Genomic DNA, 17,942 nt, shown 5'->3' with positions numbered 1-17,942 from the left:
AAAAACGGCATACCTGAAAAAAAAAAAAAAACGACCAATCCTCCAAAACACAACCAGAGTTTGTGTCTAAAAAAGCACGGACCGCGGGCGTAATAACATTGTGTAGAATAACTGGCCATATTGATGTCCCAAATTTATCAGTTTTGCTTCACACGAGGCAAGAAATAACTTCTAGATGTTTACATGCAGCTTTACGGGATTAACAATTAAACAAATCATGGGAAAAGACACTGTAGTTAAAGGCAATGTAGTGGCAGAATAGAAATGATAGGAATGCAGAAGATAAACTTCTTGTGTAGCTGATAGATAAATCATGTATATTATAGTACACATCTGCTAATACATGAATGCAATGTCCTCTGCTGATCACCCTCCCCCTGCTTGGTTGAGCCATAACAGAAGCTGTCAGTGCCCCTGGGGAGTTGGTCCCATTCCTCTACATTGTGATTTTCTGGTGTACGAGGTACATGACAGGACAAGCTTTCCGGCAGGCAATGCACAAACTGCCCAAACCTGTCCTTGTGAAATTGCTAGGATGGGTTCAATCGCCCATGTCTGAAATATTTCACTGAAAACCAGTGGACTGTGGTTGTAAGAAGAAGAAGAACTGGTTGAAGGGAGATATGCATAATAGAGGCTGTGCGGCGTGTGAACAGCTCCTTAAGTTGTGCAATAGAGGGTTAAAGAGACGTTAGGGAATGCAGTGCTTCCAATAAGCTACATAATGCTAAAATTCACTCCCACGGTCTGGCATGCACTTTGAGAAGTGCCGCTGAATCCATGCCCCAGACATATGCAACTGTGTGAATTGGAATTTTGCCGGGCGGACTAGTCATTGCCTGATCATTTTGAATAACAGGCATCAACAATTATCAGATTAATGTAAAACATGGAAGGTCTGAGTCCGCCAGTGGCTCATAGAGGGAATGCCGAACGGGAGACCCCCCTATATGACGTCCATATGCCCTATGTAGACAGGGGTTGTCCTGATAGAACAAAGGATTTTTCCAATACTCCCAGCTCCCAGCTCAGCTGTTTTAGTATTTAAGTTAAATTACTAAATGGTTAAAAACATTTACACATTTGGTATCCCCATAACCATAACAACACGTACAAAAAGATTTCAATATGTTTTATACATTTATGGTAAAAGGTGAACGGCAGAAAAAAAAATTGGTGGAATAGCAGTACGACTAAATGATGCCTAAAAAACTACTTATACCTATAGGAGGGGACTCTTTCTTTTCAGTGTAATGTTTTCTGTATGACGCTGTCCAATCAGCATACAGCTTTTCCCCCTTCCCTGCCCAGCAACACAGCGTGATCATATAGTTACAGCGTCCATTCCCGACTGTGTATTCAACTGGTGATATCACTGGTGATTGCTAAAACTGCAATCATTGTGTCTAATGAAAGATTAGAATCTCCTCTTTCATATGTTCTAGGTGGTCCACAGCCAGAGATTTGGCTATTTGAAGTAATCCCCCTTCCCTCCAGCCTCAGTCTCTCACACTGTGTGAAGCAGCTTCATGCTAATAGGACAGCGACTGTGAGGTAGCTCCACCTCAGGGGAAGCGCTGGTGTTGACACCCACTTGTCTAGTATAGACGACTCATTTGCATATTTAGAAAAAAGCTCTTAACTTTTAAATATTAAACTTTTTAGGACACAATTGTCACTAGCATTATCAGTGTGACAGCGCCTATTAGATTAACTAGGATATAGGGCATTACTAAACTAGTGACAGATCCTCTTTAAATAAATGAAGGACCTGGAATTATAATCTTATTGGTCAATATTGCTGTTATTAAACATGGTTATGTCAATAAATAATGGTGCCGAACTAAGGCTATGTTCACACGGGGTATTTTGCCGAGTTTTTTGACGTGGAAACCGCGTCGCAAAACTCGGCAGAAACGGCCCAAGAACGCCTCCCATTGATTTCAATGGGAGGCGTCGGCGTCTTTTTCCCGCGAGCAGTAAAACTGCCTCGCGGGAAAAAGAAGCGACATGCCCTATCTTCGGGCGCTTCCGCCTCCGACCTCCCATTGACTTCAATGGGAGGCAGGAGAAAGCGTATTTCTCTATGTTTTATGCCCGCGGCGCTCAATGGCCGCGGGCGAAAAACGGTGCGATAATTGCCGCGAAAATCGGCGTGCAGGGAGAGGAATATCTGCCTCAAACTTCCAAACTGAATTTTGAGGCAGATATTCCTCCCCCAAAATACTCCGTGTGAACATAGCCTAAGACTGGACAGAGTGAATTATGACAGTACAAGACATAAGAATTAACTTAAAGTGGCGTTTCACCTTTGGACACCTTTTCTACACATAATCTACATTTACGGCTAAGTAACTTTACTTGCCGTGCGTTGATAATAAGTTATTGTCTGAAGCTCGCCATACTTATAAAAAAAGTCAGTCGAACCCGCCGAGTTTGTTGGGATTGGCCGATAATCTCATGTATGTGGGAACCTCCCGATTTGACCCCGATGGCAGATATCAGAGGAAAGATGGATCGGGCATGTTGTATTTCAAGTGTATTGTCAGATTTCTGTCTATTCCCCTCTAAGGTTTCTTGTCACCATTAGTTGATTTTCATTTTGAAAGTTATAGCCTTGGTACATCATATATAGATGAGTTAAGAATTTGCTATAGTCAATGATATCAATGGCGTTCAAAGGTGAAGCTACTCTATATTACCCTGTTGCTAGTTTAATAGGTAAATTTCTGGTGACAAACTTCCTTTAATTATCATTGTCTATATAGTTTGCAAATGTAAAATCTAAAATCAGACAGTGTTTTTGCTCCATACAAAGCTGAAAAATATGGTACACTATGGAAACGATCAGCAAGCAGGCTGGCTGTTGTTTCTGGATTTTATTTATTTATTTTACAGTTATGCATATAGCCGTAGTGACCAAGCGCTCAGCTGAATGCTGTGGTTTTGGCTTCTGAAACCCACGGAGAACAGTTGTCATTGCCATGGAAACTTGTATCTGACCATACATAGCGTCCATTCATATGAATGGTCAATCATGAAATACATAATCTATACTTCCGCAGGAACAAGAGACGCAATTTGTTTGTGGTTAGCTGCACTGACTAATAGAGGATGCCGCGCCCGGGACTGCATTCTATGACCCCTGTATGCTCTAATAGGGCATACAGAAAGGGAAGCCTTATAGAACAGCTGACGGATCTTGTTTACATGTAACAGGAGATTATTTTACACTGCATGGGGTTGAAACCAGTGCATCATAAATGAAAATGGCAAAATAAGGCTATGTTCATATCTGCGTCAGGGCTCCGTTCCGTCTGAGCTTTCTGTCGGACCGGAGCCCTGAGGGCCTGTTCACATCAGCGTTGGCTTTCCGTTCCGGGGTTCCGTCGGAGGTTTCCGTCGGGTGAACCCCACAACGGAAAGTCAAACTGAAACCACAGCTTCCGATTCCATTGATATCAATGGTGACGGAAACATTGCTAATGGTTTCCGTTCGTCACCATTCCGGCAGGTTTCCGTTTTAACGTCGGAATCAATAGAGGAGTTGACTGCGCTATTGATTCCGTCGGAAAAACAGAAACCTGCCAGAATTGTGATGAATGGAAACCATTAGCAATGTCTCCGTCACCATTGATATCAATGGTGACTGAAACGGAAGCTGTGGCTTCAGTTTGACTTTTTGTTGCAGGGTTCACCCTACGGAAACCTCCAACGGAACGGAAAGCCAACGCTGATGTGAACAGGCCCTGACTGACACAAACTACAGTATTCATCCTGTCAAAACGATGGAACCCTTGCACAACGGAGACAAACTGAAACCATTGGCACCGGATCTGTCACCATTGAAATCAAACCTCTGGTTTCCGTTTGTGTCAGTCAGGGCTCCGTTCCGACGGAAAGCTCTGATGGAACGGAGCCCTGGCGCAGATGTGAACGTAGCCTAGAATGTGCTAGAATGGAGAGCCGCTCTGTATTCATATGAATGTCCTTGATGTAATGCTATAATTCAGGGAGGCTGCCGGCTTAATTTTAAAGATAAGTTGTCTTTATACGACAACTTTTTTAATGAACAGCCGTAAAATGAGATAGAAGAAGGATGGCATTGTCCCAAATGTCCCACGCAGAACCTTATGATCAGATATGATGTGCTATATCGGTGTTCTGCAGAAACAGCGCCAAGGCTTCGTATACACTCCAAGAAGAACGACAAAATCCGCTGCACTTTCCAAGCTTGCACCAGATTCTTCTTTATTGGAAAGTATTGGTCACAGGATGTTGATAAAAATACAGCACTTTATGGAACAGCATGTTACCTAGCACAAATCAACTACAAGACTTTATTTCCCATTCACCTTTATTATGAAAATAAATCCTATAAAAATAAGTTATTCCTTTTACATACATATACATTTATTATCTAATAATAACAACCATGTTCATAAAAAAATCATATATTATATAAATAATACCCGATTGTCAATGTATAAAAGTAATCACTAAACATAACAATATCCAAAACCTTAATCTTTACAGACGTCCCTTTATAAAAATACAAAATTCTTCTGATAAGTGCTTTGTCTCTAGCATACATACATACATACATACATACATACATACGTACGTACGTACGTACGTACATCTCCCAAGCAAAATAAAATTCTGCACTACGTCATCGGAAGGCAGTAATTTTTAGTTAGAGTAGTGTATCGAGGATCTATAGAAGAGCAGTGTAATACACAGTAGTGTGTTTCTTACAGTATATCTTTCCCAAATAGAAAGTCTTGTTAAAGCAGCTTTGTAATATTCATACACATATTTTTCAGTATTAGTACCTAAGTTAGGATAGCAAATAAGACTCAGGTCTCATGCACACGGCTATATTATGGTTCTATGTTGAACGGAGCCGTAATAGGGCTCACATAGAGGTTTAAATAGCCATTTACTGTACCTTTCTTATGCCTCCGATTTCATACGGAATCATACAAAGGTTTTTTTTCTTTCAGATTCTGTACGGATCCGACAGAAAAAAAATGGTGGTATGCTCCATAGGACTCCGTATGTATAGGGGTGTTCTCCTCTAGAAGCACTAGTGCACTGCCGTACATACAGTACAAGCGCCCTGCACAGGGCTCTGCCACATACATGAGCCCTAAGGGTATGTTCACACGCAGTGTTTTCAGACGTAAGTCGGGCGTTTTACACCTCGAATTACGTCTGAAAAAACGGCTCCATTACGCCTACAAACATCTGACCATTGCTTGCAATGGATTTTACGGTGTTCTGTTCCCACGCGGTGTAATTTTACGCGACGCTGTCAAAATATGGCACGTAAAAAGACTCCAATAACGTCCATAAAATACGCTGTGAAAAACGCTAGTTGCTACAAAAACGTCTGAAAATCAGGTGCTGTTTTCGTCTGAAAACAGGTCCGTATTTTCAGACGTTTTGGATCACTGCGTGTGAACATACCCTAAGTCTGGTTGCTTCCCAAGCTCTACTCCGTAGAGCCAGGATTTCCATATATACACTGATGAGGACTGACAAGGCTGAAACATCTGTATACTTTTTGATCATTATTTTACAAGTGAAGCTGTACATGTTAAACAAACACACCACGACAGATACATTGGGGCAGAGTTACGGACCAAAAGTATGGACCCATTCATTTCTATTGCCCACGGACACCTTCCCGTATATTTACAGGAAGGTGTCCGGGCAGCAGAAAGGCTCCGCAAAAAATAGGACATGTCCTATTTTTGGATTTTACCGACCATGCTCCCATACTATTGCCCACGGACACCTTCCCGTATGTTCCCGTGTCCGCAAAAAATAGGAAAAGTCCTATTTTTGCATTTTACGGACCCATACTATTGCCCACGGACATACTTTATAAAGGGAGCACGGCTCGAAAATGCAGATGACTGTCCACGGCTGGCCATGCCTGTAAACACGGGCCGTGATTACGGACATAGCCGTGTGCCCCCTGCATTAGACAGTGTAAAATTTATAACAGTGGTGAATGCTGTATGATAAATTTGGCGCATCTAGCTAGACATGTAAGACACTTTTCTCTTCTTATATCAACACTTTTTTGTACTAAAATTTTGCAGTAATTTTGGTGAACTGTGGTGCATTTTAGCTCGCCGCTTTCTGTTAGAGCACGCCCATTTCCCTAAGAAGCCCCACCCCCTGGCGAGAAAAACGCAAAAAGAGTAAAACAGAATTCTGGCTCAATTTGAGCAGTAAATCTGCCCCACTGTGTTATGTCTCTTGCAGGGCCTGAAGGGGCGGTGGATGACATAAGTACCAGTATTCTCCCTGGAGGTCCTTCAATTCCTATGACATGCACCAACCCTTCAGGAACCACTTATCATAGGAGTCTGGTTCCTAGGGACATACTGCCTGACAGCGTTAATTTTTAATATGGGCGTGGCAAGACTTCCTTAGCAACCAGTCCGTCTCAGATATTCAGGTCACTCTCAATTGAGTGCTGGATTGAACTTCCCAGTATTCATACTCCACTCTCATAACCCATTATATTGATCTTCTTTGTGAATGATCTCTTTACACCCAGTACTGAATAACGGCAAACCAAAGGGTTATTTCAAAAAATGTCAACCCCAATTGTCCTCTTTCATTGTACTCGCTCCCATGTATCTGTAGTTGTGAATGCTTTGTTAAAAATTATGAGATCAAGAGTGACATATCTTAGTGATGATTCACAGCGTCCAATAACAGTCTAATGGGCTGCCAGATTCTCACCCTATTGGCAATGTTCGGAGAATAAATTAGTGTACTTGGTGAATTTTTCCTGTCTGATTTGTTTTCCTAGAGATGAGCATCGCCATGGATGACTGGTAACCTCCTCCATAGAAATAACTGAATCAGCCTTAACAAAATGTCTATGGTCAGCATAGCGCTGCATTACTCATATTAGGAAATCAGGAATGCTTATGAATGCATATATAGTATACTCAAATTCATCGTACCCTTCTTAGTGTTTGCTGGTAGTGCTTTGAACATAACATTATTTCTATAGATATTATTATTATTATGAATTCATTATTCAGTGCAAAATCCAGTAGCACTGACAATACCCAATAGACTCAACCAACAAAACATCCATCATGTAGTGTTACAAATAATAGGAATGCCTACTGTCATTATAAAATCAAACAACTTAAACTTGTACCCAGTCAAATGTTGACGTGATCAAGAGATAATATTAGATTGATAAGTTTCACAGAAACCAGGAATGCCTTGTGCTGCTGGAGGAGCAGAATGTAGTGTGCACTGGAGTCAATGGTTGCAGTAGTCGATGCATATAGTCGTCGCACAGCAGTCCTCTATACACCATTCAGTGGCATTGTCTCCTTTGTCTTCTCTTTCTTCACATTTCTGCATTTACAAAGGATCACCGACAGCACTATTATTAATAAAATAAGTGCCACGGATATTCCTACAGCAACCAATATAGTAATATCAAATTCTGGAAAGATAAAAACAAGACGAAATGAAATTAAATGAAATACAAAATAATTCATCATATAGGCATGCATTATATATAGCATGTAAATATATGTATCTCATGTGCAGTCAAGATACATATGGGGGTTATTTCCTTCTTCACCAAAGCCCCACCTCTTATTAGTCGGAGATACTCTATAAAGCAGCACTTAAAATAGTTTGAGTCACCAGAGACGCATTTTGAAGCTTCTGTCACTTGAGGAAAAGCTATACCTGGACATAATGCAATCCTTACATTTTATGACCTTCATGAAGTGGGAACCATTATTGGGGTCTACCCATCCCAGACAATTATGGGATATGCACAGGATATGTCATAAAAGTCTAAAAAGTGGCTGAGTCCCCCTATGAGACTGTCACCTATCAGAAAGGGGGTCCCCTGACCCATGTCGTGCCAGGCTAGACAGCAAATCCAGGTGCAGACTAAATCCAGAGGTGGCTGCGCAAGTGTGGGGCAATCTCCATTTATATCTATGGAAGTTACTGGAAAAAAAACTTGTAACACTACTAAAAACTTGTATGGAGAGAGCTGCACACATTCACCGCCACCTTTCTATTCGTTCTCTGTCTGGATGTGACTACTTTGCCAGGCGGGATGTGGCAGGGTACTCCCTTTCCATAGATAGGTTGGCACTTGTAGGTGAGGACCCTATCTATAAAATATTTATGGCATATCCTGTGGATATGACATAATTGTCTGTGATGGGAAGACACTTGTGTTCATAGTTGTTGCTCCTTCTCAGTGTTAATCATCTGACACCGCCGTTAATAACTTCACAAGTTAGCGACATAGAAAGTCACAACACATTACAAGTAATGTGTTGGTATAATAGGAGACAGTGAAAAAGTAGGACTTGTGGGAACAGATAGGAATCTATATGGAAGTACATTTGACTTATTGACCTAATAGCGTGGGAATGGACTGCAAAGAATTAATAGCGTTACGCAAAAAGACCCAACTCCCACATGTCTACAGAAGTCATACGAGAGGAGTCAACTTACACTGAGGCACAAAACTCCAGTGGAGGGTAAAAACCCACTGGCAGCTGGAAAGCAAAAGCAAGTTCAGAGTCTATGATATTTATATGGCTTATACAATACAGGTATACGAGCTTCTCCAAAACCAGTATTCATGAAATTGTAAGGACTATAAAACACTTTTCAGGAATTTTTACATCATTTGTAGCTTAATATCGTCACAAGGAATTACAATTGTTTATATTTAGGCTCAGGCACTGCTTCGTACAAGTTCCAAGTTGTAATATAGCACCCATTGAGGTCTATAGGCTTAAACTGTACCTCTGTATGGGTCCGATTTTATACGGGGCCATATTTACATATTACAGGGCAATATGGAAGAACCATAAGGTGGCACATGGAGTGCTTATGGCTTCCTAGTACGGAACCATGGGGACTTTTCCGTGCTTCCGTACAGTACTCTGCCTTGTGCATGAGGCCTTAAAGGTATATCTGAACTGTGCTGCTTATAAAGTGAGTGAAGCCATTCCCTAATATCAAGGTGAACTTACAGTTAATGTGGGCTATATAAAAAAAAAACGTACATTTTTTTATTTTTATTTAAAAAAAAAAAATCTACTTTGACAAAAACATTCCTTCCAGATCATATCTTGTTTCCGGTTGGGTTTACGATTATTGTTCTTCAATGGAAAAGATTTGATATCCAATTATTCAATTGACATGATATAGTTAGGTGGAACTAGAAAATGCAAATAATACTACTCCACCTGTAAGTCTAGCCTTGAAAAAAAAAAAAAATAGTTCCTAACATGATCCTGATACCATACCCAGGTGCCTTGGTTTCATTGGCACATTCCATTATGGATCACTTTCATTGTCAGTCATGTGACCCAAGCTGATGGCAGTCGTTTTACTAAGGCTAATGGAAAGACCTGAATGGCACACCATTGGCAAAGGCAACATCTATCAGTATAGAATGATTATAACACTTTTTTTTTTTTTACTTTTTGAGCGGAAGATTTGATAGCGGTTATGTTTGGAGACATACCTCCACTGTCAGATGAGATGCACAGTTCATCAGAGTTTTGGCTCACACGGTTTTGTTTGCGAGATGGAACTGATGCCTGAACGAAGAAGCAGTAACTTTCTCCTTTCTCTGTATTTATGACAATTTCATTGGTGGCAGAAGATTCTTGTTTCTGTAAAAACAATTAAAAAATAAACTGTGAGATTTTGACCCTTTTCACATGCATCGATCTATAGTTTATATCTTATCAGCAAGTCACAGGCAGAGAAATGGCCTTCATTAAAATACCAGTGCGACAACTATCTTCTAAAACAATTTACATACTGTAGGCCAACATGTAAGGGCCGGTTCACATCAGCGTTGGCTTTCCGTTAAGGGGTTCCGTCGGAAGGTTTACGTCGGGAGAACCCCTCAACGGAAAGGCAAACGGAAACCTTAGCTTCCATTTGCATCACCATTGATATCAATGGTGATGGAAACATTGCTAATGGTTTCCGTCTGTCACCATTACGGCAGGTTTCCGTTTTTTTGACGGAATCAATAGCGCAGTCGACTATCTATAACAAGCCTTGCATAGTTTCTAAGAATGAGACTGGCGGACTGGAATTTTAATCAGAGTCAAAAATATAAATTAAAATAAATTCTGGTTTAAAACTGACCAATAGGACGTAACAAGAGAAAAATGGTGATATGAAGAGAAGGGGCTGCGCTTACCTTCCCAGTGCTAGAAGCCTTCCTGTAGAATAGCGTATAGGTGAAGTCATTTTGAAATATATCCCGCACAGTAATCGGGGTGTTATTAGAATATTTGTAGGGCGTCGGGATATCTTTGACAACTACTGTGAGACTGTTCTGGTCTTTGTTGAGTGTGAAATTTTGGATAATCGGTTTTCCAATTATTGCTACAAATAAAGGGGAAATAAAAGAGAATATAAATAATGGAAACTAAAAATATTATAGAATACAGATAATTACTAAATACATTCCATGTTTTGGCAGTCCACCAGTATGCCAATGAACCACTGATATAGAACTGCTGGTGCAAATCGGGTTGCCACTTTTTTTTAGGACATGTTTAGCTAATAAAGGTGGGATCCCCATACAGGACCTTCTTAGGAAGCACAGCCATAGAGATCCGCAATAGAAGACAAAAACTTCACACATTGTAAACAATGGACAACATGGAAGTCCCTGCGGCTAAAGAGAAGAGCACAGACATCCCAGCTGTCCTACCAAAAACATATTATATGCAGATCCCAAAAGTAACCCCCCTTTTTATCAGAGGGGAACCTAACATTTAAAATACATTTTAAAAAATTGGACAAGTCTTTAAGCTGGTGTTCCAATAATGATTTGCCCTGTTTTATCTGTGACATCCAACAGACAAGTGGTTCAGGATTTGGACTAAAACAAGACATAAAACACAAGTTAAATAAAATGATGAACAGAGACCCTTCAAATATTTCACTAAAACAATTCTGTCATAGGAGGTTTTATTCTCATACATTTCCATTTTTCTGCCCTGCCCCCACCTCTATGATGTCCCTGTAAGGAGAATATAAAGAATGCCACGTACTTTGCTCATAAGGTGTGAATGTAGGGCCCTCCGCATAAGGAAATTCCTCAGCACTAATTTCAGTGTTTTTTATTTCAGAAACAATTCGAACATCGTAGGTGCTTTGGGCGTCCTGCACAATATTTGTAACGTCGCATGTCGTGTCTTTGGTGTTGATACACTTCTTCTTCCAGTCTTCAAACAATGGACTAAAAAGACAAAACATATGTGGATTTTATCATCCAGCTCCTTGTTGGTGAAATCAGTTTGCATCCACTATTGAGTTATGTATATAGGGGCTGCCAGACACCCTCGGGCATCCTCTCTAAGGCTAAATATACCTAATCAGTATATTAAAAGGAACTTTTCGCCAGAAAAGATCCCTTTAAAGGGGTATTTCGGTTACAACAAATTACCACCTATCCGTAGGGTAAGGGTTGCTGATCAGCGGGTGTCCAACAGCTCGGACACCCACCGTTTACGAGAACGGGAAGTTGCCCGAACCCCAAGTTTGAACAGAGCGGCAGGTCGCTCATGTGCACTGCTGCTCCATTCATTCTCTATGGCAGCGCCGGAAAAAGCCGAACACTGCACTCAGCTATCTCCGGCGCTCCCATAGAGAATGAATGGAGCGGCAGTGCGCATGAGCGGCCTGCCGCTCTGTTCAAACTTGGGGTTCGGGCAACTTCGGGCTCCCCGTTCTCGTAAACGGTGGGGGTCCAAGCTGTCGGACACCCACCGATCAGCAAGTTACCCCTTATCCTACGGAGAGGGGGTAACTTGTTGTAACCAGAATACCCCTTATAATTACAGGTAGCCTTAAAATGATAAACTAATAGGAGTAATATATATATATATATATATATATATATATATATATATTACTGCACCTACTTTATTCCATATGAACCAACTTTCTTTCAGGTTTTTTTTTGTGCCTTAAATTCATAAATCTTAAAGTCATAAATCTGGAGTAAAGGTGGAATGTGATAACTTATTACCTTGAAGCTCTTCTCATTCCTTGCAATGTAAAATTTCACAACTGCATGCGACATAGATCACATAGTACATGCAGGAACAAGAACAGACGAAGTGCAGATCTATCCCCTATGTCAATACCTCCACTATCAGCAAATCTGTCTGTACACAGAATAAGCAAGAAAAAATGTTCCACACCCTAAGAAGCAAACCCAGCAAAGATCTAAGTAACTGCAGTCCAACTTTTCCAGGAAACCATGGGCATAATATTTAATACTACATATATTGTCAGCTAATTCTGCCTGCAAAAATATGCAACCGTGTTTAATATATAATTTATAGTGCCCCGGGGTGCCCCTGTGGTTGACAAAGTGACCATTGCAGCCTCCACAAAGGTTGGCATCCAGCGTTCCCAAACACCACTGTTCCTGGTTATGCAGATGTACAAGAGGGGGATCACTGGATAACTCTTCAGGTCAGGAAACTGGGAAATCTGATTGACAACCCCTCGGAGCTGTAACGGCGATCCTAATGATTCCCAGCTTTCCAGCTAAACAGGATTTTTAAAAACGGGAAAAATTAGTTCCATCACCTATAGAGGATATACCACTCACCTTCTTAACAGCACTGTGTATGTATAGTTTGTAGGTTTAGGACTCCAGTCTAAAATAGTTTTAAAGTTGATTGATGACCACTTTATGTCAGTTGCTGTAGGAACGTTCACACCTACAAAATAAAAATGTCATTATATTGGTTAGCACCACTAACTTCTGTCTCAAGGGATACTTCATTTTTAATTAAATGGGTTGTTCGTGATTAGAAAAACATGGCTGCTTTTTTCCAAAAACAGAACCACCCCTTGAACAGGTTGTATGTGATATTGCAGCTTAGCCCCATTTATTACAATGGAACTGAGCTGTAATACCAGACATGGGCAGGTGTGGTGCTGTTTTGGAAGAAAACTGCCATGTTTTCTAATCATGGACAACCCCTTTAACACCTCAAAGGAAGCAAACATTAAGTAAACACAGGCACTGTTTGATGTATATACAGGACTATGGAGGGAAATGGCTGTCCTGCTTTATAATTACAAATGCCCAAATCATAGGTATGATCAGTGACTACAGCTCAGCTGCCTTGTCCACTGTGGTCTGGATTAGTCTGAAACAACCATTTTTTCTCATTAGAGGCTAATGCTGCTCTGTCTCTTTTCAATGTTTTATACTGCAGCTCGGTTTTTTCAGATTGGCTGCTGTGTAGGAGCACAACCACACCAGAAAGTCAGTACATCTAGAGAATATCCCTCTACAGCAAGAATAGAATCAGTAAGAATAGAATAATTATGAACTACAACTCCAACCAGTGAGAGAAAGAAAATGTCATCCTACACAATGCCATGACCTTTCTAACATTACCTTTGTTTTTGTATTACACGATTCTGCCCATAACGAGCACCGATCGATCATATTACAAGTTGATTGGCACTCGTTATCAGGTCCTTTTACATGATGGTATGCTGTATGGGGACGAACGATCATTAATATGCTCGTTGGGTCCCCATCTGTTTCCATCATTGTCGGCAGCACATCCCCCGTTTAGATGGGGTGGTGTGCTGCCGACTACAATGATTTTACAGGCTGCATGAAAGATGTGATCAGTCAATGAACGAGCGTTTGCCAGCTGATCGCTGCCCTGTTCACTCGAGCCAATAATCGGGAACGAGCATTCATTTCATTTATTAAATAGAAAAGGTTAAACTGAATTAATAATTAGCCAGATTTCTCAACACACAGACACACACACACACACACACACACACACACACACACACACACACACACACACACACACACACACACACACACACACATATTAATTTTTGCTACAGGTAAGTAAATTAAGCCATTATACAGCAATGGTCAGGAGATCTTATGCAGCAATGGTCAGGAGATCTTATACAGCAATGGTCAGGAGATCTTATGCAGCAATGGTCAGGAGATCTTATGCAGCAATGGTCAGGAGATCTTATACAGCAATAGTCAGGAGATCTTATACAGCAATGGTCAGGAGATCTTATACAGCAATAGTCAGGAGATCTTATGTAGCAATGGTCAGGAGATCTTATGCAGCAATGGTCAGGAGATCTTATGCAGCAATGGTCAGGAGATCTTATGCAGCAATGGTCAGGAGATCTTATGCAGCAATGGTCAGGAGATCTTATGCAGCAATGCTCAGGAGATCTTATGCAGCAATGGTCAGGAGATCTTATGCAGCAATGGTCAGGAGATCTTATGCAGCAATGGTCTGGAGATCTTATACGGCAATGGTCAGGAGATTTTATGCGGCAATGGTCAGGAGATCTTATGCGGCAATGGTCAGGAGATCTTATGCGGCAATGGTCAGGAGATCTTATGTGGCAATGGTCAGGAGATCTTATGCGGCAACGGTCAGATCTTATGTGGCAACGGTCAGGAGATCTTATGCGGCAACGGTCAGGAGATCTTATGCGGTAACGGTCAGGAGATCTTATGCGGTAACGGTCAGGAGATCTTATGCGGCAACGGTCAGGAGATCTTATGCTGCAACGGTCAGGAGATCTTATGCAGTAACGGTCAGGAGATCTTATACAGCAACGGTCAGGAGATCTTATACACCAACGGTCAGGAGATCTTATGCAGCAACGGTCAGGAGATCTTATGCAGCAACGGTCAGGAGATCTTATACAGCAACGATCAGATCTTATACAGCAACGGTCAGGAGATCTTATACAGCAATGGTCAGGAGAGCTTGGCTCAAGGATCACTTTTTTAGCATTACAATGATGATGACTTTTGATGCTGTCTTAATTTGCGCCAAAGTTATAAAAAGTGGAAAACCCCTTTAAATCAAACAGATAAAATCTGACAAATTGCATGTCAACATTCTTCAAGAGCCAAGAACAGTAAATAGGCCACTAAGGGCAAAGTACAATTGGAGAGCGCAGATAAGTTCAACAGACGCTTTTAAAGGGGAATGACCGATATAAAAAATTTAATGTAGTATTCACAATTATTCATGACAGGAGGATCTGATCTTGAAGGGGATATATTTTCTTACACAACAACAGACTTGCCTTCCAGTAATCCCAGAGAAGAAAGCAGAACTCAGCCTCTCTGGTCTGAAATAGCTGATAACACAGAACAATAGCATGCCCATAGCTATACAACAAATGTCAATGCAATGTTAAATATAAAGGAGTAAACATCTGCGGATATTATTCATAGAATCATTGTGCACGTCAGCTTGCACCTTGGGATACCATGGTCTGTGTCACGTTCTCTCCATGGATTTCTCTTCCGCTTGTAAACGTAAAACATGCCGAGTCAATTAGGGGGTCGCAGTAAAACCAATCTCTTCTCCTGAGAATGTGGCTCTGACTTCAAAGACCATTTTACAGGATCTTAGTCCATGTGCATGTGTTTAACATTGCAGAAATGACCCCGAATTACCGTATCCGCAATAAATCACAGAAGTTGTGACCTCCTGTTATATGTAATGTGCTGCTATAAACTTCCTGTGATATAAAGATGGAAGGGATTGTACCCCAATATTACGCCGGGCTAAACCATGTGAGCATATAAAGCACTGACCTTAATATTCATTATGAAGCAGATCTAAATGAATGGGGAGAGGAGGGAGGTGCAGCTGAGATGGAGCCTAAATTTGCTGCAGCCTCGTCCAAGCTCACAGCTTTCAGGATGGGGCTCTTCACATTGATTTCTGGGTCAGGAGCTCGGGGGACGCTGCCTGACGCAGTTCGCCTTATTTAGTCTTAGTGTATAATTATTCTATGAACATATAAGAAAAGTAAATTTTCTGCAGAGCATATGTGTAACTATAGGAGTGCAGAGATTGTGGTAGCCCCCTGCCCTGGTGTCTGTGAGGCACAACAGCGCCTCTGCTACATAGGGGGGCAGCAGTACCATAAAAGGCAGGTGGCACTTGAAGATGGAGTGGTGTTTGTGGGGGTGGGGGACTTCTGATTTCTATAATAACTGCTGGATATCTCTCCACATTGTAATATAAATGCCACTAAATACAGATTTATTACATATGATTTATATTATATCGAGGTCATAGCTGAATATACCCATCGTACTGTGAAAAAGTATTCGGCACACTGAGTCGTAAATATCAATTTCTTGAATTTTTATTATAATCGATGCCAAGGGTTGGTGCAACGTTTCGGTCAAAGGACCTTCGTCAGGCACTCGTTACCCTAGTTACTTGTGTCGGCGCTGTATGTCAGTATGGCGGGGTTGAGCGCCAAAAAGGAGCGGAACCCCGCCATACTGACATACAGCGCCGACACAAGTAACCAGGGCAACGAGTGCCTGACGAAGGTCATTTGACCGAAACGTTGCACCAACCCTTGGCATCGATTATAATAAAAATTCAAGAAATTGATATTTACGACTCAGTGTGCCGAATACTTTTTCACAATACGATTGGGTTGGGACCCTATTCGTGCACCTACTCTGATCTAGTGCATTCCGAACCCATCTCTATCATGAATACACCCATCATCCATGTGTCCTGTCACATACAAGGTCTTCAGCCGCATGATTTTATATAAGGATCTTCAGATATTCTTATAATCCACAGCACTCTGTACATTATAACTCTATAATAGCTTTACTATTTACAATCCTATAACTTTCCAACACAGTTTACACTCTCATTTATATATTTATTCTTGTTTTGCTTAGTCCAAAAACCCCACTTGGTCATATGAAACTGGTCATACATTCAGATATTTTTTTCCCAATACAATTGATAATCCCTGATAATCTGTGTGTCCTTCATGACAAACACTTGAGGACAATCTGTTGAATAATTTGTAAACTTTGATCAATCATTTAATAGAATGTAATTATTGGATGAGATTTTCTAATGGAGAATAAACCCCATTTAAATGCAGTGATTTCTTACAAATAATCGTTTTCAGATTATGGGGCAATGTTTGTGTAGGTGATTCTGGTAGAGGACATGTTCTGATGATGAATAAATCCATCTGATCTAATCTCAGATAAACACAGATTATGTAAAATATACCAAGAGTTGTAAACAGGTCTAAAAACATTAGTGTCATCACCATAGATTATATTGAAAAAAATACCAAAGCCAACAAACACAAATGGGTTTTAATTCTCCCATTATAAAAAGTGAATACAGGAGGACGGCTGCCTTACCTTGTGCAGAGCTCCTCTGCCAGCAGCAGACGGCAACAAGCAGCACAATCTGTAGACAGCGCATTATGTGATATAATCCGGAGGTAATGAGATGTATTCCCGTAACTAGTGTTCTGGTAATCCGGGGATCAGATGTTTACAGTGCAGAATAAATAATAAATAATGTCGGGCTGTTCCTGTGTGCAGTGCTCTGTGTGTGACTTGCTGTGTCCCGCAGCTTCCTTTATAGTCACCTCTCGCTGGGAGCCGGAACCATAGGTGAGTGGGAGGGAGGGGAGTCCTGCACTGACTCACTGCACTGCTCTCCCTGTCATTACTGCCCTGTACCGCTAGAGGCCGCCCTAATCACTGAACCAAATTGCTGAGGTTTCACCAGAGTCGTCTGTAACAGCTTTATATTAATCACAACAGACAGTGGTCAGAGGTGAAACAGGGCGAATTATATGTCTGCGCTGCCCTCACTGTGACTATGTATCTGACCCTCATGTGTCTATCTACTGTATATTCTATCTATCTATCTATCTATCTATCTATCTATCTATCTATCTATCTATCTATCTATCTATCTATCTATCTATCTATCTATCTATCTATCTATCTATCTATCTATCTATCATATTCCATTAAGTGAATGTTCTATATG

General features: G+C 41.0%; 1 protein-coding gene across 2 annotated transcripts; it reads right to left on the bottom strand.

Annotated features, from left to right (window-relative positions):
* Positions 1 to 4,222: 4,222 nt before the first annotated feature.
* Positions 4,223 to 17,529, bottom strand: F3 (coagulation factor III, tissue factor). 2 transcript variants are annotated; one of them, XM_075833182.1, is made up of 7 exons: positions 17,300 to 17,529; positions 12,683 to 12,794; positions 11,112 to 11,299; positions 10,250 to 10,437; positions 9,557 to 9,707; positions 8,533 to 8,576; positions 7,368 to 7,492 (listed from the first exon to the last, which is right to left on the bottom strand). In XM_075833182.1, the coding sequence occupies exons 1-7, from the start codon at positions 17,361 to 17,363 to the stop codon at positions 7,463 to 7,465; spliced, it is 777 nt and encodes a 258-aa protein (XP_075689297.1). In that variant the 5' UTR covers positions 17,364 to 17,529; the 3' UTR covers positions 7,368 to 7,462. The 2 variants fall into 2 exon arrangements, with proteins under 2 accessions (XP_075689296.1, XP_075689297.1); XM_075833181.1 differs by lacking the exon at positions 8,533 to 8,576 and having other exon boundaries at positions 4,223 to 7,492.
* Positions 17,530 to 17,942: the final 413 nt, after the last annotated feature.

The sequence above is a fragment of the Rhinoderma darwinii genome, chromosome 7, assembly GCF_050947455.1.
Source record: "Rhinoderma darwinii isolate aRhiDar2 chromosome 7, aRhiDar2.hap1, whole genome shotgun sequence".
In the NCBI taxonomy this organism is placed as follows: domain Eukaryota; kingdom Metazoa; phylum Chordata; class Amphibia; order Anura; family Rhinodermatidae; genus Rhinoderma; species Rhinoderma darwinii.
Note: the sequence above shows the minus strand (reverse complement) of the source record. Positions and strands in the feature narration are given on the sequence as shown.

Coding starts and splice junctions, on each gene's coding strand:
- F3 (XM_075833181.1), bottom strand. CDS start 17,363: ATGCGCTGTCTACAGATTGTGCTGCTTGTTGCCGTCTGCTGCTGGCAG. Junction 12,795..17,299: donor GCAGAGGAGCTCTGCACAAG/GTAAGGCAGCCG, acceptor TTTATTTTGTAG/GTGTGAACGTTCCTACAGCA. Junction 7,493..9,556: donor CATCTCATCTGACAGTGGAG/GTATGTCTCCAA, acceptor TTATCTTTCCAG/AATTTGATATTACTATATTG.